Raw genomic sequence first — 23,550 nt, 5'->3', positions numbered from 1 at the left:
CTGAGAGTCCTTTAGGTGCCTTTTGGCAAACTCCAAGCGGGCTGTCATGTGCCTTTTACTGAGGAGTGACTTCCATCTGGCCTGACTGGTGGAGTGCTGAAGAGATGGTTGTGCTTCTGGAAGGTTCTCCCATCTCCACAGAGGAACTCTAGAGCTCTGTCAGAGTGACCATCGGGTTCTTGGTCACCTCCCTGACCAAGGCCCTTCTCCTCGATTGCTCAGTTTGGCTAGGCAACTCGCTCTAGGAAGAATCCTGGTGGTTCTAAACTTATATGATGGACGCCACTGTGTTCTTGGGGACATTCAATGGTCCAGACATTTTTTGGTACCCTTCCCCAGATCTGTGCCTCAGCACAATCCTGTCTTGGAGCTCTACGGACAATTCCTTCAACCTCGTGGCTTGGTTTTTGCTCTGACATGCACTGTCAACTGAGGGGCCTTATATAGACAGGTGTGTGCCTTTCCAAATCATGTCCAATCAATTGAATTTACCACAGGTGGACTCCAATAAAGTTGTAGAAACACCTCAAGGATGATCAATGGAAACAGGATGCACCGGAGCTCAATTTCGAGTCTCATAGAAGGGGTCTGAATACTTATGTAAATAAGGTATTTCAGTTTTTTACTTGTAATACATTTGCAAACATTTCTAAAAACCTGTTTTCTCTTTGTCATTATGGAGCATTGTGTGTAGATTGATGAGGATTTAAAACATATTTATTTACAATAAGGCTGTATCGTAACAAAATGATGAAGAAGTCAAGGGTCTGAATACTTCGCGAAGGCACTGTATATATTTGTTTTTTCTCTCTGTAAAACTATTAGTTAATGGCTGCAGCCTGTTTTCAATATAATTGGTCTGGAATGAGACCATTCTCTCCTCGTTGTTGTTGATAGATTGAGTGGTATTAAGCTCTGACCTCACAGACATAGGAAAATACTAACCCTGCTACTGTTCTCCCCCCCCCATCCCCCTCCCTCTCCCCCCCCCCCTACCCCCCCCCCCCCCCCCCCCCCCCCTCCTCCTACCTCCCTCACTCGCTACAATTAATTTCAAAGCCATGACTCAGTGTCATTACTTTGTACATCTACTGTACGTTGAATAATGGGTGAAGAACGACCACGTTATCAACTATCTCACTCAGATGGGATGAATGAAGCTTCAGGTTATCTTTGGCTATTTCTTTATTTAAATCAGAGTATCTTTGTAGCCCATTGTAATTATAACCTGAGAACAAACACATTTTCTTCAAGTGAGATGAAATTCATCTCTTTATAATGGATGTGTAGGTAGTGGATAAATAGGACAGGAGATGTAATATTGCTGAATGCTTTTCATTATAGGTTTTTAGCTAAAGCTGCAGTGCACATGACAACAAATGCCAATTCACTGGCAGAAGAAAGGTTAACAGTCTAAGCAAACAATGTGGGAAACACTTACAACAGGACAGATCTGACAATCTGAAAGTAGGAAAAGCTCCGCTAATGTTTTCTGTATTTCCTGTATTTGTGGGAGGAGCGACGGTGGATGGGGAAGCCAGGTGTTGCACTAAAAACTGCATTTCATATTTGACTGAAAGCAAAACAGCTGTGTTGCTGTTTTGATTTTACTCTCCTTGGAGTGGTCGAACCATCTGGCATTTCAGGTCACTTTTTCCTTTCTTAGTACTCTGCAATTTGTAGACGACGTCACACCAGAGGTCTTTCTTGTCTTTTCTCTTCAGCACCTCTGTAATTCTGAACACCTCGTAGGGAGGAATCAGCACCTCCTTCTCATGAGCCATCTGAGATGCGTACTCCCCCAGCGGGGCACCAAAGTAGGTGGTGATCTCAAAACAGGAGCGATTTCCAAAGCGTTCACCTGCGATTTTCTTGTCTAAAGAGCTCGAGGTGAACTGTCCGAATCGCATTTCAGTATTTCGGACTCCGTGGAAAGACACGTTGGTTCCTCGGAAGGTTTGGAAACGCTTATTTTTCTTGTTCAGGATTCGTAAAGCATTGGTCAGAAGGAAGTGCAGGGAGTGGTACTGGAATGTTGTGGTGTAGCTCTTCTTTTGGGTGCGAGTGGCCTCGTTGAATGACTTGAACATTTGGGAGTATTCAGTCACATACACCTGGATTGCCAGGGAATAGATTTTAGACAGTGCTCTTTTCTGTTTCGGTTTGTAACGGGCCTCAGCATCGGTCCAAGCCTGGTTGAAATCTTTGTTTTTTAGTCTCTCCGTTTTCAGGTAATAGTTAAGCACCTTCCTGAACATCTTATCCTCACAGCCCTTGTAGGAGTCATCAACAGAGTCTGGAGCCATGTTTAAAGGGATGTTGGATTTTAGACCATGCAGAGGGAGACTGACCTTTAGTGAAAGGAAGAGAGAAAAATAGACAAACAGGTATGACACAAGAAAATGCAAATAAAATGATGATGAGAGACAAAATGTAAGGCTGGCCATCAGTCATAATGTCATCACAAACTTTGTCCATACTAAACTTGTGCCTGTTATTTTGATAATTGAATCGCTCTCTCGCTCGTATTCAAATGCACTCAAAATAGTGTTCTATCTTACCATCTTTGTATCCACACCCGGAGTCCAAACATGGAAGACACACAGCACAGCAAAGGTTAGGATGTTGTCTCTCTCCATGACTTCAGCAGCACCTGTAGTAAAACAACATGTAGAGGAGACAAATACCAATCAGCATAACAATACAAAAACATTATACAACATAGCGTTGATATGATCAACTATTTAAACATTGATAGGAGTCACTGCAATGCCACCATTTAATGAAGCCGTATCATGCAGAGATTACAATGAGGTTTACGGTGTCTGATAGCTGGACTTACCAGACTGGAGCACGATAGAGGTTGTTTTGTATTGTTCAGCTTCAGGATGTGTTTTTGCAGACGGTCTGCCAAGATCTACTTATACCTGGTCAGAGATCTGACTTTACAAGCAGACATGACCACAAATCCTGTTCCCACACTGAAGCACCAAGCGAATACGTGAACAAAGTCATGCAGATCTTCATGTCTGCAAATGTACACATGCATGAGGATGTACACAGCTCTACCTTGGTTCACCACAGGGCCATTTTCAACTAAAAGTGACGCTTCTGAGAAAGGGTTAACGTTCCCCCTTTCTGTCTTTCTGACGCTCCCCTCGACCCCAAGTCTACCACTGCACCGTGTGGTCAGTTGTCATGGTCACAGTCTGTCAGGTTGTGTGACTGGTAATGACATCACTGGATGAGTTCCATACATTTCTCAGTAACACATAGGATTTCCATCTCTTCGAGATATTCTGTATTATAGTGGTGTCAAAACAACAGTTATAGTGTCAAAGTAACCTGTGGATAGACAGTAGATGTTATGACATTAACCTGTGGATAGACAGTATATGATATGACAGTTAACCTGTGGATAGACAGTAGATGTTATGACAATTAACCTGTGGAAAGACAGTAGATTTTATGACAGTTAACCTGTGGATAGACAGTAGATGTTATGACAATTAACCTGTGGAAAGACAGTAGATTTTATGACAGTTAACCTGTGGATAGACAGTAGATGTTATGACAATTAACCTGTGGAAAGACAGTAGATTTTATGACAGTTAACCTGTGGATAGACAGTAGATGTTATGAGAGTTAACCTGTGGATAGACAGTAGATGTTATGACAGTTAACCTGTGGATAGACAGTAGATGTTATGACAATTAACCTGTGGAAAGACAGTAGATTTTATGACAATTAAACTGTGGATAAAAAGTCGATGTTATGACAGTTAACCTGTGGATAGACAGTAGATGTTATGACAGTTAACTGCCACCCTTTTGGCCACGTTCCAGGCTGACTACATTGAAGTCACCTGCCAGATCTCACATCTCCTGGATTACTGTTTAACATATCAGTTAACCACATCATATGGTATAGCGATTTGATGCTCACTTGTCGTAGCGTCAAACTCAACAGCAATATAGTTGGCCTGGAACGAGACCGTTCTCTCCTTGTTGTGGTTGATAGATTCAGCATTACTGAGCTCTGACATCAGACACAGGAAACTACTAACCCTGACAGTGTTGATCAGATTAGCCACAGAGCTTTTAGCTTCCTATTTGAGACGTTAGTTGCTAAGGGGTGCTACTGCTGCTGCTTACAATTTTAAACCAATCAGAGAACAACCTGAGAACTAGTGGAGTTGCTTTTTAATGAGATGTAATATATATCTTCTGTAGATTTACACCAGATTTACACATGGTGGGTAAAGAGGACAGGAGATGTAATATATATCTTCTGTAGATTTACACCAGATTTACACATGGTGGGTAAAGAGGACAGGAGATGTAATATATATCTTCTGTAGATTTACACCAGATTTACACATGGTGGGTAAAGAGGACAGGAGATGTAATATATATCTTCTGTAGATTTACACCAGATTTACACATGGTGGGTAAAGAGGACAGGAGATATAATATATATCTTCTGTAGATTTACACCAGATTTACACATGGTGGGTAAAGAGGACAGGAGATGTAATATATATCTTCTGTAGATTTACACCAGATTTACACATGGTGGGTAAAGAGGACAGGAGATGTAATATATATCTTCTGTAGATTTACACCAGATTTACACATGGTGGGTAAAGAGGACAGGAGATGTAATATTACCAAATGTTTTTTTACACACATTCTAGTGCACATGACAACAAAACAGAACGTACCATCAGAAGCGTCATGGGGCACGTGCATCCTCACATTTGTCCTGTAAAAACATATAGATATACAGTACCAGTCCAAAATGTGGGTACACCTACTCTTTATTTGGACTATTTTCTACATTGACGAATAATGGTGAAGACATCAACACTACGAAATAATCATGTACATATAGTAACAAAAAAAAAGTGTTAAACAAATCAAAATATATTTTATATTTGAGATTCTTCAAAGAAGCCAACCTTGGCCTTGATGACAGCTTTGCACACTCATGTGTGTATGTATGGTCAAAAGACTATACCTCTCCCACGTCTAGCTAGGACTCCCTCCCACCTGAAGGCCCAACTTCCTGCCTTCCTGCCTTTATCCCATCACTAACACACTTACCACAGTACGATGAATAGATACAACAGGGAGAGCCAAAAACTAAGGTGCACTAATAACAAGGGAATATATCTCAATCAGGTAATCACATAAATCATTAGGGTACATACCTAATATTTCATCACATACATTCATATTTCATACATACATATATATATATATATATATATATATATATATATATATATATATATATATATATATATATATGTATATATGTACAGTGCCTTGCGAAAGTATTCGGCCCCCTTGAACTTTGCGACCTTTTGCCACATTTCAGGCTTCAAACATAAAGATATAAAACTGTATTTTTTTGTGAAGAATCAACAACAAGTGGGACACAATCACGAAGTGGAACGACATTTATTGGATATTTCAAACCTTTTTAACAAATCAAAAACGGAAAAATTGGGCGTGCAAAATTATTCAGCATTATTCCGGTAAAGACAATAACGATTCTCCTTCTTAAATGTTATCGTTTATTTATGTATTAGGGTACCGAAGGTTGGATAATAAACGGTGTTAGACTTGTTTGGAGAGGTTTGTTGGTAACATTTGGGATTAATTTTGTATGCATTTTGAAGGAGGGAAACCGGTGGATTATTGAATGAAGCGCGCCAGCTTAACTGAGTTTAATTGAACAAAATGACCATGTGTGATGTAGCTGGGCCCTTTTGGAGTGCCAACAGAAGAGGATATTCAAAGGTAAGGCATTTATTTTATCGCTATTTCTGACTTTCGTGGCGCACCTGCCTGGTTGAAAAATGTTTTTCATGCTTTTGTATGCAGGGCGCCGACCTCAGATAATCACATGGTGTGCTTTCGCCCTAAAGCCTTTTTGAAGCTTCATTTTGATGTAGGACACTTGTATTTTCATGAATATTAAATATTTATATTTCTGTAATTTTAATTTCGCGCTCTGCAATTTCACCTGATGTTGTCGAGGTGTCCCGCTAGCGGATCGCCTAGCCATAACCGGTTTAAAGTAATGGGTTAAATTACCAGAGATTCTCACATGGCACTTATGTTGTATTACTGGACTATATCAGCCAATATGCTAGGTGTAGTTTGAAGAGAGCAGAGTTAGAGAGACTTGTACTTTCTCTTGCAATATTTTTAAAGCCTACCATTTAGGAGTGGGAAGATTCCCAGCAGGGTCAGACAGCCAGGGAAGACCAGTGTATGGAGCTCAGGTGCATTTTGCAGTATATTCAGTGAATGTTTCATCTTGAACTGACGGGAAGACCAACAGTAGCTTAATGACAACAGCTTAAACTTAAAGCTACAGTCTGGGATCTGGGAAATGATTGAACCATTTATTATTTTCTTGGATAATGTAATGTATAAATGTACTCCAAAGTCATTCTTTGTCATGCCTAATTTTTACTCCTGAACCTGTATAAGCACACATCAGCAACACCTGATCTGGTGCTGTGATTATCAAACTTTTATAAGGTCTGGATGCTTTATATGGAATACTGTATGCCTAAAGGAGTCTGTATTGAAAACATGCCCACGTCAGGGGAGATATATATATAGGCTGGGCTGCTCAGTCCTGGCCCTGGGGGTCTGCTGTACTGTTGTCACTCTGGACTTGGCCCAACACACCTCAAACCAACAATGAATGTTTCACTAAGATCCTAAAGCTGAGTGGGGTGTGTTGGGTTGGTGCGCTACAGGGCCGTGGACCCCTAGGGGCAGGACAGGGTGACCCAGCTATATTGTGTGCAACTAAAAAGAGCTCTACAGTACTATTAAGCCTATGATATGAATTATATAGAGGGTGTACTGTTTCTGTGTGTTAATTTGTAGGTGTATGTGTGTTTTCATTCAACTTTTATTTAATGAAGCTTCCAGTTAAGGACTTGTGAGGTGTCTATATACATGTATATACACTAAACACATTTTATGTACACAGTATATTTTACAATAGTTGATTTTTGTTTGTTTTTAGTTCCAGCCTTCAGCTCCTCACAACCCCTCCCATCTGTCTCTGAACACCATCCAGTTCCTATTTGCCATATGTGTCAAATCGGAGGGTCTGCTGTCCGGACCTCTGCCAGTCTCTATGGGGGTGCCACAGGGTTCAATTCTTGGACAGACTCTCTTCTCTGTAAACATCAATGATGTCGCTCTTGCTGCTGGTGAGTCACTGATCCACCTCTACGCAGACGACACCATTCTGTATACTTCTGGCCCTTCTTTGGACACTGCGCTAACAACCCTCCAAACGAGCTTCAATGTCATACAACTCTCCTTCCATGCCCTCCAATTGACAACTACAAATACCTAGGTGTCTGGTTAGACTGTAAACTCTCCTTCCAGACTCACATCAAACATCTCCAATCCAAAGTGAAATCTAGAATTGGCTTCCTATTTCGCAACAAAGCATCCTTCACTCATGCTGCCAAACATACCCTTGTAAAACTGAACATCCTACCAATCCTCGACTTCGGCGATGTCATTTACAAAATAGCCTCTAATACCCTACTCAACAAATTGGATGCAGTCTATCACAGTGCCATCCGTTTTGTCACCAAAGCCCCATATCTTTCTTTGGCCGCCTCTACTTCCAGTTCTCTGCTGCCAATGACTGGAACGAACTACAAAAATCTCTGAAACTGGAAACACTTACCTCCCTCACTAACTTTAAGCACCAGCTGTCAGAGCAGCTCACAGATTACTGCACCTGTACATAGCCCACCTATAATTTAGCCCAAACAACTACCTCTTTCCCTACTGCATTTATTTTAATTTTAATTTATTTATTTATTTACTTTTCTCCTTTGCACCCCATAATTTTTATTTCTACTTTGCACATTCTTCCACTGCAAATCTACCATTCCAGTGTTTTACTTGCTATATTGTATTTACTTTGCCACCATGGTCTTTTTTTGCCTTTACCTCCCTTATCTCACCTCATTTGCTCATATCGTATTTAGACTTATTTTCTACTGTATTATTGATTGTATGTTTGTTTTACTCCATGTGTAACTCTGTGTTGTTGGATGTGTCAAACTGCTTTGCTTTATCTTGGCCAGGTCGCAATTGTAAATGAGAACTTGTTCTCAACTTGCCTACCTGGTTAAAAAAAGGTGAAATAAATAAAAATATATTTGATCAACTGTGCTGTGATGTTTCACAAATCTTCTGAACCTTTCTATTCTCATAGATTCTACATATTGTAAACAAAAAATGAGTTTTAATATATTATTGATTGATTGACAATGACTTTTTAAATCGCCCAGCAGTGCTATTTGCAGAGGAGGACATAACTTTCCAGGGGGCCTGGAGGTCCTCCCATTTCTAAGGGCATCTCAGTCACATTTCCTGTATTTCTACACAATCTAATATGACCCACGGCCCTTCTAGACATCTCTATTTAAAACAACAAACAGTAAGCAAAAATGGCTGCAGTCATCAATCTAGGTGAGAGATTATTTCATATGCCATAGGGGCAGAAAATTGTCCTCATGGAGAGTTTCAGAACTGTGTGTGCAGGGTTTTACTCCAGCCCTGCTTTAACACATCCGATTCAAAGTAGTTAGTACCTTGATACTGTTTGTAGAATCAGGTGATAAGCTAATTTCCTGACGATGGCTTATCACTCTTCATACTTGGTGACTTCATCTCCCGATGTCTGCCTTCCATTAATTTCTACTTAACTCTTTCTTTCCCCTCTTTTGACAACTCACAAGGCAGGCAATACACTTGACCCCACCCTTCCCCAGTCCCACTCACAAGGCAGGCAATACGCTTGACCTCATCTTTACTAGAGTCTGTTCGCCTCCTAATCTCACTGCAACCCCCCTCCAGGTCTCTGTTCTCCTCCTAATCTCACTGCAACCCTCCAGGTCTCTGTTCTCCTCCTAATCTCACTGCAACCCTCCAGGTCTCTGATCACTACTTTGTTTCCTTTTCTGTCTCCCTTTCCTCCAACCCTAACCACTCAGCACCTATCTAGATGGTCATGTGCCGTCTCAATCTTCATTCTCTCTCTCTCTCTCTCTCTCTCTCTCTCTCTCTCTCTCTCTCTCTCTCTCTCTCTCTCTCTCTACTCTCTCCTCTTCTATCCTATCATATCTCCCTTCTGCAAAATACTTCTACCGCATTTTCCTGATTCTGACTCTTCGACCCTAAACTCCTCCCTTTCCGCATCCTATGATTTACACTGTCCCTTTTCTCCCCTCCTGCTCCGTGGCTGAGTGACTCATTGAGAGCTTACAGAACAGGGCTGCGGGCAGCTGAGCAAAAATGAAGGAAAACATCACTTCCGGAGGACCTATCATCCTTTCACTCACTCCTCTATACCTTCTCTTCCTCTGTATCTGATGCCACATTTTATCACTCTAAATGTGAAGTTTCTGATTCTCTAACCCTAGGAAACTCTTTTCCACGCCCTCCCTCCATCTCTGAGGAGGACTTTGTCAACCACTTTTAAAAGAAGGTTAATGACATCCGCTCCTCATTCACTCAGCCAATTGAGTCCTATGGCCCCACTCACACAGAACTCTTTCTCCCCTTACTCTCCAGATGAAATCATGTGACTAGTGCGGTCCGGTAGACCGACAACCTGCCCACCTGACCCCAGCCTCTCCTACCCGCTCCAGCCCATATCAGGAGACCTTCTCCCATTCCTCACTTCCCTCATCTACTGGTCCCTGACCACTGGTCCCCTCTGACTTCAAAATGGCCAGAGTTGCTCCCCTCCTCAAGAAACCAACACTCGACCACTCTGACATCTAAAACTATGATATTAATTCCCGAAACACTTGAGCATACTGTCTCTGACCAACTCTATTACTATCTTTCTCTTAATAATCTTCTTGACCCTAACCAGTCAGGCTTTAAGATGGTTCACTCAACTGAGACTGCGCTTCTCTGTGTCACGGAGGCTCTCCGCTCTGCCAAAGCTGACTCTCTCTCTCCTCTGTTCTCATCCTCCTAGATCTATCTACTGCCTTTGACAATGTGGACCATCATATCCTCTTCTCCACCCTCTCAGGGCTGGGCGTCTAAGGCTCTGCACACTCTTGAACTCCTCCGACCAGGTGGAATGGAGAGGATCTGTGTCTGCACCATATACTCTCACTACTGCTGTCTCCCAGAGCTAGGTTCTAGGTTAAAATGTGTTAGAGCAGGGCTGGAACAAAAGCCTGCATACACAGTAGCTCTCCAAGAGGAGGGTTCTCCACCTCTGGTGTAAAAGGATACAAAACAGTAGCTCTCCAGGAGGAGGGTTGTCCACCTCTGGTGTAAAAGGATACAAAACAGTAGCTCTCCAAGAGGAGGGTTGTCCACCTCTGGTGTAAAAGGATACAAAACAGTAGTTCTCCAAGAGGAGGGTTGTCCACCTCTGGTGTAAAAGGATACAAAACAGTAGTTCTCCAAGAGGAGGGTTGTCCACCTCTGGTGTAAAAGGATACAAAACAGTAGTTCTCCAAGAGGAGGGTTGTCCACCTCTGGTGTAAAAGGATACAAAACAGTAGTTCTCCAAGAGGAGGGTTGTCCACCTCTGGTGTAAAAGGATACAAAACAGTAGCTCTCCAATAGGAGGGTTCTCCACCTCTGGTGTAAAAGGATACAAAACAGTAGTTCTCCAAGAGGAGGGTTGTCCACCTCTGGTGTAAAAGGATACAAAACAGTAGTTCTCCAAGAGGAGGGTTGTCCACCTCTGGTGTAAAAGGATACAAAACAGTAGCTCTCCAGGAGGAGGGTTGTCCACCTCTGGTGTAAAAGAATACAAAACAGTAGCTCTCCAGGAGGAGGGTTGTCCACCTCTGGTGTAAAAGGATATAAAACAGTAGTTCTCCAGGAGGAGGGTTGTCCACCTCTGGTGTAAAAGGATACAAAACAGTAGTTCTCCAGGAGGAGGGTTCTCCACCTCTGGTGTAAAAGGATACAAAACCGTAGTTCTCCAGGAGGAGGGTTCTCCACCTCTTGTGTAAAAGGATACAAAACAGTAGTTCTCCAGGAGGAGGGTTCTCCACCTCTTGTGTAAAAGGATACAAAACAGTAGTTCTCCAGGAGGAGGGTTGTCCACCTCTGGTGTAAAAGGATACATTACCGTAGTTCTCCAGGAGGAGGGTTGTCCACCTCTGGTGTAAAAGGATACATTACCGCAGTTCTCCAGGAGGAGGGTTCTCCACCTCTGGTGTAAAAGGATACAAATAAACTTTCCTCTTCTTCACTTGCAGTTCGTGTGCTCTTTTTTACAGGTTTGCACTGTGGGTAGCATTGTAAACCCTGTCTCAGAGACATATATGGAATAGAACATACATTTGCATGAACTTCAGGCGTCTTTAAGATGCTGCATCTGTCTGCAAGGCAGTCACAGCCTCTCCTCAGTGCTTCTGAGAAATTACACTTATATAGAGAACCCGTCACACAAAAACAGACACACAAACACACATATACCCCCACACAGGCAGGAAACACCATACAGCTTCTGAGAATTGTTTGTTCATACTTCTTTCATACTGAGCTATGTGTGAACATGACTAACAGCAACACCACTGCTGATACTGAGAAAAGGTGTGTGTGCTTGCGTATTAGTACTGAGAGACCATTAAACGTCATAATCTTTCTCCTCTATTCAAGGACCAATAACCAAAATACCACTAATCAATCAATTGATTGATCGATCAGTCGATATGTCAACCAATCAATGAATCAACTATCAGGGAATAAGCAAAACAGCAAAAAGGCAAATCTTGAGGCCCCAAGTATACAATTAGGAGCCAATCAAGGACAGCAGAGGCGGGGCACCACCTGCTATGAGAATCCGCTGGTGATGGGTGACATGCCTGTGGGCCAATCAGGGCGGGGCACGTTGTGAAGATATGTCCATTGAGGTATGTGTATTACAGAATAAACCAGGTACCGCTTGTAGACTTCTTTCTCTGTTGGTCTCTACCCAGTTCTTATTGTCCTTTCTGATTTCCCTCTTATTGGAGACAAAATGTCTGGGGGGGGGTGTAAAGCAAGACAGTACAGTAAATATCCCCCCACCAGTCGGTAGTTTCCAGCATCAGTTTATTGGACAATTCAACTTGTGTCATGTTATATAACATCTTAATCAGTGGCCCATGTAATGTTGTATCTTCAGACTGTCTAAATGTAGTACAGTGAAAGTGATAACTAAAAGGATGAGACATACTGTAGTCAAGCTCAATGATTGACTTTATTCATTTTGCCACAAGCTGCAGAAGGTATATAAGTGCTTTAAAGTCTCCTATGGAGTCTGAAACACTATAATACAAACATCTTAATAATCACTATTTCTGGTAGTCAGGATGAGGTCTTCATGTAACATCCACCAATGAACCAATTAACGTAATACAATGAAAGCTTTAGACACTGAAAGCACGTTGTTTGGCTTCATTTACTTTAATTTACTTTAAGAAGGATAAGCAGCGTAGTTGTCAATGTTAGGTCAATCCTCTTTAGGGACAATGATTCAAGATCAAGATTGATTTTCTTAATTAATAGTTGGCTTGTCAAAAATGTTACAATTCGGGTTTCTCAGTGTGTTGATACTCTTTAGTTTGTACACAACATCAAACCAAAGGTTTTCATCATTTTCTTTCTTCAGCACGGCAGTAACTTTGAACACCTGGGCATGCTCTTGATGAGGTGGCGAATGGTCTCCTGAGGGATCTCCTCCCAGACCTGGACTAAAGCATCCGCCAACACCTGGACAGTCTGTGGTGCAACGTGGCGTTGGTGGATGGAGCGAGACATGATGTCCCAGATGTGCTCAATTGGAATCAGGTCTGGGGAACGGGCGGGCCAGTCCATAGCATCAATGCCTTCCTCTTGCAGGAACTGCTGACACACTCCAGCCACATGAGGTCTAGCATTGTCTTGCATTAGGAGGAACCCAGGGCCAACCGGACCAGCATATGGTCTCACAAGGGGTCTGAGGATCTCATCTCGGTACTTAATGGCAGTCAGGCTACCTCTGGCGAGCACATGGAGGGCTGTGCGGCCCCCCAAAGAAATGCCACCCCACACCATGACTGACCCACCGCCAAACCGGGTCATGCTGGAGGATGTTGCAGGCAGCAGAACATTTTCCACGGCGTCTCCAGGCTCTGTCACGTCTGTCACATGTGCTCAGTGTGAACCTTCTTTCATCTGTGAAGAGCACAGGGCGCCAGTGGCGAATTTGCCAATCTTGGTGTTCTCTGGCAAATGCCAAATGTCCGGCTGTAAGCAAAACCCCCACCTGTGGACGTTGGGCCCTCACACCACCCTCATGGAGTCTGTTTCTGACCGTTTGAGCAGACACATGCACATTTGTGGCCTGCTGGAGGTCATTTTGCAGGGCTCTGGCAGTGCTCCTCCTGCTCTTCCTTGCAGGTAGCGGTCCTGCTGCTGGGTTGTTGCCCTCCTACGGCCTCCTCCACGTATCCTAATGTACTGGCCTGTCTCCTGGTAGCGCCTCCATGCTCTGGACACTACGCTGACAGACAGATCCACAAGGTCTGCCATGAGAGGTGACTGTATAGTTCCCCTAAGGAAAAGCACCTTTAGTAAATCTGCATTCTCTGTGAGAGCTTCCCATGTCTGGAATACACTGCCATCAGACACACATAACTGCACCACATATCACACTTTCACAAAATGCTTGAAGACATGGCTAAAGGTCAATCAGATTTGTGAACATGGTCCCTAGCTGTGTGTTGCCGCTCTACATGTTGTCTGTTGTCTGTAGCTTGTGAGGTGTGGAAACACTTTGTTGCTTTTATGAATTTTGTCTTGCTGCTTTTTGTTTTATGCTGCTCTGTCTGTATGCTACGTCTTGCTTGTCCTATGATGCTCTGTCTGTATGCTATGTCTTGCTTGTTCTATGTTGCTATTGTCTATATTGTAATTGTTTTTAATAACCTGCCCAGGGACTGCGGTTGAAAATTAGCCGGCTGGCTAAAACCGGCACTTTTACTGAAATGTTGATTAATGTGCACTGTCCCTGTAAAAATAAAAATAAACTCAAACTCAGACACAGCAAACCTTCTTGCCACAGCTCGTATTGATGTTCCCTCCTGGATGAGCTGCACTACCTGAGTCACTTGTGTGGGTTGTAGACTCCGTCTCATGCTACCACTAGAGTGAAAGCACCGCCAGCATTCAAAAGTGACCAAAACATCAGCCAGGAAGCATAGGAACTGTGGTCACCACCTGCAGAACCACTCCTTTATTGGGGGTGTCTTGCTAATTGCCTATAATTTCCACCTGCTGTCTATTCCATTTGCACAACAGCATGTGAAATGTATTGTCAATCAGTGTTGCTTCCTAAGTGGACAGTTTGATTTCACAGAAGTGTGATTGACTTGGAGTTACATTGTGTTGTTTAAGTGTTCCCTTTATTTTTTTGAGCAGCGTATATTGGTCCAATGGCAAAATGTAATGGAGATCAGCAATCACAGAGCCTTGTTATACCACTGCTCTTAAGGTTATTTTCACAGTCCCTCCTCCTCTCTTGCTAAGAATAGGCACATGCGGGCACAAGTACTCATCAAACCACAAACACCAGCACACACAGACACATGTAGCCAAGCGGTTAAGAGCGTTGGTCCAGTCATCGAAAAGTTGCTGGCTTGAATCCAGTTGCCGGCAAGGTGTAAAAATCTGCCATTCTCCCCGGGATGCCGATGACGTCGATTAACGTAGGCCCCTGCATCTCTCTTATTCAGAAGGGTTAAATGTGTAAGACACATTTTGGTTGAATGTATTCAGCTATGCAACTGACAAGGTAACCCTTTTCCCTTCACATACTCACACACATAGTGTGGTGCCTAGTTGGGACAAAATTCTGTGGCCCCTGGAACAGGGTTTCCTACCCCTGGCCTAGTCTAAGCTTTGTCTGTGAATCATTCAATGAGTTAAATACTGCCCTCTTCTTCCCAGAATGCACCGCGTCTAGACTGAAGGCCTCTGGGTACATTAGTGTGTGTTTGGATTCAGTGGTCTCTCATGCCAGTGCCCAGGGTATGATTTAGACAGTTTCCCAATATTCTAATACTGCTGGTTATGGTTGTTTCCTTTCCTTCGTTATGACTGAGATGTGAGAGGTCTGCTACAGTAGGTTGATAGGGTTCCATCATGTTGCGTTAATATGGTGAGGTCTTTCAGATCTGTGGTAGTTACAAACTATAGGAGATAAGGAAAGGGGACAAGGAAAGGATGGAAGCAGATTGAAAGTATTGGAATGTGGCCTTAGTGTTTGGGAAAATATCTGCTGAATGTGGCAGGTTTATGCTGGAGTCCAGCCACTGTAGAGATGGCACCTAATCCACCAGAAAATATCTGTAGGTCACATTTTAATGCACAGACACAGGCAGGAAACACAAAATGGCTTTGTTCATACTTATTTCTTGCTGATCTATGTGTGAACATGACCAACACCAGCAACAACATTGTTGATACTGGAGTGCTGCAGGCACTTCATGTTTTTGATTTAACCAACCAGGAAGACCAGGTGTGTTGAATTTTGTCATTCACTTAACTGATCAATTAGCTCAGTTGGTCTGGTGTGGAGCCTAGTTGGAACAAAACCCTGCAGCACTCCATGAACAGGGTTGCTTACCGCTGGCCTAGGCTAAGCTTTGTCTGCCTATCATTCCTTTGGCTGGTTGAGTTAAATACTGTCCTCTACTGGCTGATGTGAGGAATGCACCTTTTCAAGACACTAAGGCCTCTGGGTACAATAGTGTGTGTTTGGTTTTCAGTGGTCTCTCCTGCCAGTATCCAGGGTATGATTTATACAGTATTCTAATAATGCTGGTTATGTTTGTTACCTTTCCTTTGAAATTACTGAGATGTGAGAGACCTGGTAGGTTGACAGTGTTCCATTCCTTTGTTATGACTGAGATGTGAGAGACCTGGTAGGTTGACAGTGTTCCATTCCTTTGTTATGACTGAGATGTGAGAGACCTGGTAGGTTGACAGTGTTCCATTCCTTTGTTATGACTGAGACGTGAGAGACCTGTTAGGTTGACAGTGTTCCATTCCTTTGTTATGACTGAGATGTGAGAGACCTGGTAGGTTGACAGTGTTCCATTCCTTTGTTATGACTGAGATGTGAGAGACCTGGTAGGTTGACAGTGTTCCATTCCTTTGTTATGACTGAGATGTGAGAGACCTGGTAGGTTGACAGTGTTCCATTCCTTTGTTATGACTGAGATGTGAGAGACCTGGTATGTTGACAGTGTTCCATTCCTTTGTTATGACTGAGATGTGAGAGACCTGGTAGGTTGACAGTGTTCCATTCCTTTGTTATGACTGAGATGTGAGAGACCTGGTAGGTTGATAGAGTTCCATCATATTGTGTTCATATGGTGTGGTCTTTCAGATCTGTGGTGGAGACAAGGAAAGGAGACAAGGAAAGGAAGGGATCTGGCCTTAGTGTTTGGAAACATTGCTGCTGAATGTGTGAAGTTTGTTGGAGGCCAGCCAATGTATAGATGGAAAAGAGATCAACATAGGTCACATTCTAACACACACACTCACCCAGGCATAACAACAGCAACACCACTATTGACACTGAGAAAAGGTGTGTGGGTGCGTGTGTGAATGCGTAACAGTACAGAAATACCCTTCAACATCATCATCATCCTTCCCCTCTAATCAGGGAATGATTCAGGCCTGGAATACTAATAGCCAATATACCCCTTTAATCTATCAACTGATTGATCGATTAGTCTATCAATCAACCAATCAATTAATGAACTTTTAGGGAATAAGGAAAACAGAACTATGGCAAACCTTGAGGCCCCTAGTATAAACTTCGGAGCCAATCATGGATTGCGGGTGGGTGGCCCCACCTGCTATGCAAATCAGCTGGTGATGTGTGACATGACTTTTGGCCAATCAGGGTGAGGCACTTTGTGAAGAGACGTCCAGAATTGACTTAATTGAAGTTAGTGTATTACCGGATAAACCAGGTACCGCTTGTAGACTTTCTCTGTTGCACTCTCTGTGTCTCTCTTTGTGTCTCTGTCTCTTGCTCTCTCTCTCTCTCTCTCTTTCCCTATCTCCCCCCCTCCACCCAATTCTTATTATCCTTTCTGATTTCCCCCTTATTGTAGACAAAATGTCCAGGGGGGAGTATGTTGTAATATTTAGTATTTTGTTGTAATTGTTGTAACCCATTGTTTGATGTTGCTGCACAAATAAAGACAGTACAGTAAATGTCCCCCCACCAGTCGGTAGTTTCCAGATTCACATTATTGGACAATTCAACTTGTGTCATGTTATATAACATCTTAATCAGTGGCCCATGTAATGTTGTATCTTCAGACGGTCTAAATGTAGTACAGTGAAAGTGATAACTAAAAGGATGAGACATACTGTAGTCAAGCTCAATGATTGTCTTTATTCATTTTGCCACAAGCTGCAGAAGGTATATAAGTGCTTTAAAGTCTCCTATGGAGTCTGATACACAGGTTAATACACACATCTTAATAATCACTATTTCTGGTAGTCAGGATGAGGTTTGTATTTAACATTCACCAATGAACCAATTACTTACTACATTAAAATCTTTAGACAGTGAAAACACATTGTTTGGCTTTAAGAGGATAAGCAGCCTGAATGTTTGTTCCTGGATATAATTTAAATCAAGAGATTTTCTTAGTTAATAATTGTTTGCCTAAAAAGTTTGCAATTCAGGTTACTCCGGGGCTTGGTGATACTCTTTAGTGTGTACACAACATCGCACCAAAGGTTTTTATAATTCTCTTTCTTCAGCACAGCAGTAACTCTGAACACTTCATACGGTGGAATCAACACCTCCTTTTCATGATTCCCCAGTTTGGGGAAGGACTTCAGGTAAGCGCCAAAACATGTCTTTATCTCAAAGCAAGACTTCTCTCCAAATGTTGTGCTAATTCCCTTGTCGAGAGAGCTGGAGGCAAAGAAGCCAAATCTGATTACTTTGTTTACTTTACTAACAAACTCCATGTTGCTTCTTCGATACGCGGTGTGACAGGACTTTTGGTTCAGTTTCAGGAGGCGAATGGCATCAGTCAGGAGGAAATGAAGGGAGTGGAAGGGGAAGGAGGTGGTGTACTCTGTTCTACTGGTCCGGACTGCTTGGTTGAACACTGGGTATATCTCAGGTACCTCTGCTGAGTAAGCACAGATAGCCTTGATATGATCATGTGTAAGTTCTTTAGGATTGTACTTGGACTTGTCCTTTTGGAATCGTTTCTTCACTTTCTCAATAGTTGCACATCCTTCTGCCTTCATCCAGGCTTGTTTGAAGATCCCCTCAGTGGAGTTTTCATTTGGAAGATATTCCTCCTGCACCTTCTTGTACATTTTTTCAGTGCAGTGTTTGTACTTGTCGTCAACAGAGTTAGGGACCATGTCTAAGGGTACAGAGACATTGAGACCAGGCTGACGAAGATGAACCTTTCAGACAATATGGGGGGGAAAAATTTGAATTTATTAAATTAATTTAAATTCCTTCTCTCTCTCTCGTTGTTGATTTATTTTCTTTCTTTCTCGAGTACAGTCTAAATAATGTAGTGTCTTACCATCTTGGAGTCCACACCCAAAGTCCAAGCCGGGACGAATAACATCACAGTAAAGGTTAGGATCTTGAGTCTTGCCATGATGTCAAAATGTATTGGTCCAATGTCAACTTGTAATGGAGATGAATTGTCTTGTAAGATACAGAATCAGCATTCAAATGTTCAACTTTCAGGGGGTCTTGTTATACCAGGGGTTTTGTGTTTATTTTCACAGTCCCTCCTCTCTTGCTGAGAACAGACACCTACAGGAACAAGTACCCCTCAAACCACAACCCCCTTGACACTTTTTCTCAGTATCAGCAGTGGTGTTGCTGGTGTTAGCCATGTTCACACATAGCTCCCCGGGTGCCGATAACGTCGATTAAGGTAGCCCCCTGCACATCTCTGATTCAGAAGAGTTGGTTTAAATGTGGAATACACATTTCGGTTGAATGCATTCAGTTGTGCAACTGACTAGGTATTACCTTTCCCTTCACATACTCACACATATACTCTACAGTGTTGTGCCAGTTTGGGACAAAATCCTGCAGTACCTGCTGCACTGAAGAAATAGTGTTGCTTACCCCTGGCCTAGACTAAGCTTGTCTGTCAATCATTTCTTTAGCTGGTTGAATTAAATACTGCCCTCTTCTGGCTGCTGTGAGGAAAGCACCGTGTCAAGACACCAAAGCAGGGTTTACCAAACTCGCTCCATGGGACCCCAAAGGGTGCACGTTTGGGGTTTTTCCCTAGCTCTATACAGTTGATTCAACTAATCATCAAGGTTTGATCATTTGAAACAGCTGTGTAGTGCTCTTGCAAAAACAAAAAAAGTGCTCCTTTGGGTCCCGACAACCGAGTTTGGGAAACACTGCCCTGAAGGCCTCTGGGTACATTAGTGTGTGTTTGATGTTCAGTGGTCTCTCATGCCAGTGTCCAGGGTATGATTGAGACAGTATCCCAATATTATAATACTGCTGGTTATGGTTGTTCCCTTTTCTTTGTTATGACTGAGATGTGAGAGACCAGGTAGGTTGACAGAGTTCCATTCCTTTGTTATGACTGAGATGTGAGAGACCTGGTATGTTGACAGTGTTCCATTCCTTTGTTATGACTGAGATGTGAGAGACCAGGTAGGTTGACAGAGTTCCATTCCTTTGTTATGACTGAGATGTGAGAGACCCGGTAGGTTGACAGAGTTCCATTCCTTTGTTATGACTGAGATGTGAGAGACCTGGTATGTTGACAGTGTTCCATTCCTTTGTTATGACTGAGATGTGAGAGACCTGGTATGTTGACAGTGTTCCATTCCTTTGTTATGACTGAGATGTGAGAGACCCGGTAGGTTGACAGAGTTCCATCATATTGCATTCATATGATGTGGTGTTTACAAAGGAACGCAGACAAGGAAAGGAGACAAGAAAAGGAAGGGAGCAGATTGAGACTATTTGGACGTGGCCTTAGTGTTTGAGAACATAGCTGATGAATTAGTTGTTTATGCTGGAGTCCAGCAACTGTACAGATGGCACCTAATCCAGCAGACATATCTGTAGAGGGATATGAGATGGCACAGATCAGTAGAGGTCACATTCTAACACACTCACTCACACACGCACACGCACGCACACACAGGCAGGAAACACCACACGGTTTCTGAGAATTGTTTGTTCATACTGGTCTATGTGTGAACATGGCTAACAACAGCAACACCACTGCTGGTACTGAGAAAAGGTGTGTGCGTGTGCATGCGTGTGTGTGTGAATGCATAACAGTACACGAAGACCCTTCAACATCATCATCATCTTTTCCCTCTAATCAGGGACTGATTCAGGCCTGGAATACTAATAGCCAATATACCACAAATCAATGAATCAACTATCAGGGAAAAAGGAAAAACGCAATAAGGCAAACATTGAGGCCCCAAGTATAAACTTCAGAGCCAATCAAGGATGGCAGAGACGGGGCACAGCCTGCTATGAGAATCAGCTGAAAGTGGGTGACTTTCTCTCTCTCTTTCTTTTTCTCACTCTCTCTCTCTATCTTTTTCTCACTCTCTCTTTCTTTCTTTTTCTCTCTCTCTCTCTCTTTCTTTTTCTCACTCTCTTTCTTTTTCTCTCTCTCTCTCTCTCTTTTTCTCTCTCTCTCTCTTTTTCTCTCTCTCTCTCTCTTTATTTTTCTCACTCTCTCTCTCTCTTTATTTTTCTCACTCTCTCTCTCTCTCTCTCTGTCTCTCTCTCTCTCTTTCTTTCTTTACCTACCTACCTACCTACCTACCTACCTCTACCCAGTCTTTATTGTCCTTTCTGATTTCCCTCTTATTGTAGACAAAATGTCCAGGAGGTGGGAGAGTATGTTGTAATATTTAGTCATTTGTTGTAATTGTTGTAACCCATTGTTTGATGTTGCTGCACAAAGGAAGAAATGACAGTAAATATTCCCCCCACCAGTTGGTAGTTCCAGCAGAGGTGGGACAAAGTCATTGTTTTACAAGTCACAAGTAAGTCTCAAGTCTTAGCACTCAAGTCCCAAGTCAAGTCTCAAGTCAAGACAGGCAAGTCCGAGTCAAGTCCTTAACTTTGAGTTTAAACAAGTCATATGGGTTCTTCACCAAATGTAATACCACTTCAGATTTTAAACACGAGTATTAGTTAGTATATTACATTTACACAAATCATGAGTGCTTTAAAATATATATATATATATATATATATTTATTGCTTTCCAAATAAACAATATTTCCATGGAAGGAGTGAGCAACTATTGAAGATCGCTATGGTGCGCAATCAGGTGATGTAGGCTTGTACACAACCGCCCAACACACACAAACACCCTCTCTCTGTGTGGTTACAGTAGGCAAACTTATGTCAATGGTTTTAGGAACAGCAGTAACATCAGGCAGGATTTAGGTTACCAACTGCCTAACAGTTGTAGCTCCATCTTGGTGCAATAATCACGTTCCCGCACTGACTGACTGTGTGGAGGCTCATTGATTTAATGTCACGTTAGCCTACATGCGTCACAAGCAAAGTTATATATAGCTGTCGGCTATATTAGCCACGACTTACCGTTCTTTGTGCAGCTTCAAATGTCAAACAAAGTTGGAAGTTGTGGCGCCTCCATCTGTCATTTTCTTCCCGCAAGTTTTGCAAGATGCAATCTGTTTTTTGTTGACTACAGCATAGTGTTTATATCCGAAATTAATAATTGTGGGTATCATCTTTCCAAGGGCTCTGACTGAATTCACCCACCGACATTCCTCTGCACTGTCACGCACAACTTTGTCTCAGATGGCACAATTTGATTGGCTGCTGTCCGATTCAAACTATAATCTGTTAAGTGAAGAGTTGATGCGCTGCACACTTTTTTAATAACATTTTTAATATTTGGGCTTCGAGAGTTAAGTCACGAGTCATTGGTGTTAAAGTCAAAGTCCAGTTGCAAGTCATCATATTTGTGACTTGAGTCTGATTCGAGTCCAAGTCATGTGACACGAGTCCACACCTCTGGCTCCCAGTATCCCTTTATTGGACAATTCAACGTGTGTCATGTTATATAACATCTTAATCAGTGGCCCATGTAATGTTGTATCTTCAGACTGTCTAAATGTAGTACAGTGAAAGTGATAACTAAAAGGACAAGACATACGGCTGTCAAGCTCAATTATTTTCTTTATTCATTTTGCCACAAGATGCAGAAGGAATATAAACATTTATATGTAACAAAACAAATACTTATCTAACACAGAAAAGTAACCCCCCCCCCCCCCCCCCCCCCCCCCCCCTCTCGCTCAAAATAGTGATTGGGATAATAGCTGAATATGTGAACTTTATGCTGGAGTCCAGCCACCGTATAGATGGAACATAATCCAGCAGACATACTGTAGCTGTGGAGGGATGTGTGTTTGCACAGATCAATAGAGGTCACATTCTTACACACTCACACACACCCACACACAGGCAGGAAACACCACATGGCTTCTGAGAATTGTTTGTTCATACTGAGCTATGTGTGAACACCACTGCTGATACTGAGAAAAGGTGTGCATTTGCGTGTGTGTGAACGTCTGTATGTGTGTGCATGCATGTGTGTGTTTGTTTGTGTGCATGTGCATGTGTGTGTGTGTGTGTGTGTGTGTGTGCCTGTGTGTGTGCGTGTGTGTGTGCGTGCGTGTGTGCCTGTGTGTGTGCGTGCGTGTGTTCCTGTGTGTGTGCCTGTGTGTGTGTGCGTGCGTGTGTGCCTGTGTGTGTGCGTGTGCATGCGTGCTTGCAAAACAGTACAGAAAGACCGTTCAACCTCATCATCATCCTTCCACTCTAACCAGGGACTGATTCAGGACTGGAATACTAATAGCCAATATACCACTAATCACTGAATCACCTATCAGGGAATAAGGAAAACAGCACTACGGCAAACCTTGAGGCCCCTAGAGGCGGGGCCCCACCTGCTATGAGAATCAACTGGTGATGGGTGACATGCCTGTGGTTCAATCAGGGTGAGGCACTTTGTGAAGAAACATCCAGAATTTACTAATTGAAGTTAATGTATTACCTAATAATCCAGGTACTGCTTGTAGACTTCTTTCTTTCTTTCTTTCTTTTTCTCTCTCTCTCTCTATCTCTATCTCATTCTCTATCTCATTCTGTCTTTACCTACCTACCTCTTGCAGTAAACATTCCCCCACCAGTTTTTACTTTTCTGTATCAGTTTATTGGACAATTCAACTATTTAGTATTTTGTTGTAATTGTTGTAACCCATTGTTTGATGTTGCTGCACAAATAAAGACAGGACAGTAAATATCCCCCCACCAGTCGGTAGTTTCCAGATTCACTTTATTGGACAATTCAACTTGTGTCATGTTATATAACATCTTAATCAGTGGCCCATGTAATGTTGTATCTTCAGACGGTCTAAATGTAGTACAGTGAAA

General features: G+C 42.6%; 2 protein-coding genes across 7 annotated transcripts in view; one reads left to right on the top strand and one right to left on the bottom strand.

The window, feature by feature from the left end:
• Positions 1 to 23,550, top strand: part of LOC109901308 (semaphorin-4E) — a 330,201-nt gene that overhangs the window by 74,169 nt on the left and 232,482 nt on the right. The window lies entirely within an intron of this gene.
• On the bottom strand, positions 1,168 to 20,136 carry LOC109901310 (erythroblast NAD(P)(+)--arginine ADP-ribosyltransferase). 4 transcript variants are annotated; one of them, XM_031814932.1, is made up of 4 exons: positions 3,413 to 5,228; positions 2,843 to 3,345; positions 2,562 to 2,653; positions 1,168 to 2,351 (listed from the first exon to the last, which is right to left on the bottom strand). In XM_031814932.1, exons 3-4 carry the CDS (start codon positions 2,637 to 2,639, stop codon positions 1,608 to 1,610), a joined length of 822 nt encoding a protein of 273 aa, XP_031670792.1. In that variant the 5' UTR covers positions 2,640 to 2,653; positions 2,843 to 3,345; positions 3,413 to 5,228; the 3' UTR covers positions 1,168 to 1,607. The 4 variants fall into 4 exon arrangements, with proteins under 4 accessions (XP_031670792.1, XP_020352943.1, XP_031670793.1 ...); XM_020497354.2 differs by having other exon boundaries at positions 2,843 to 5,228; XM_031814933.1 differs by lacking the exons at positions 2,562 to 2,653; positions 2,843 to 3,345; positions 3,413 to 5,228 and adding an exon at positions 18,647 to 18,853.

The sequence above is a fragment of the Oncorhynchus kisutch genome, unplaced genomic scaffold (genome assembly GCF_002021735.2).
Source record: "Oncorhynchus kisutch isolate 150728-3 unplaced genomic scaffold, Okis_V2 Okis07a-Okis12b_hom, whole genome shotgun sequence".
Taxonomy (NCBI): Eukaryota; Metazoa; Chordata; class Actinopteri; order Salmoniformes; family Salmonidae; genus Oncorhynchus; species Oncorhynchus kisutch.
Note: the sequence above shows the minus strand (reverse complement) of the source record. Positions and strands in the feature narration are given on the sequence as shown.

Coding starts and splice junctions, on each gene's coding strand:
- LOC109901310 (XM_020497353.2), bottom strand. CDS start 18,724: ATGGCAAGACTCAAGATCCTAACCTTTACTGTGATGTTATTCGTCCCG. Junction 18,522..18,646: donor TGGGTGTGGACTCCAAGATG/GTAAGACACTAC, acceptor ATTGTCTGAAAG/GTTCATCTTCGTCAGCCTGG.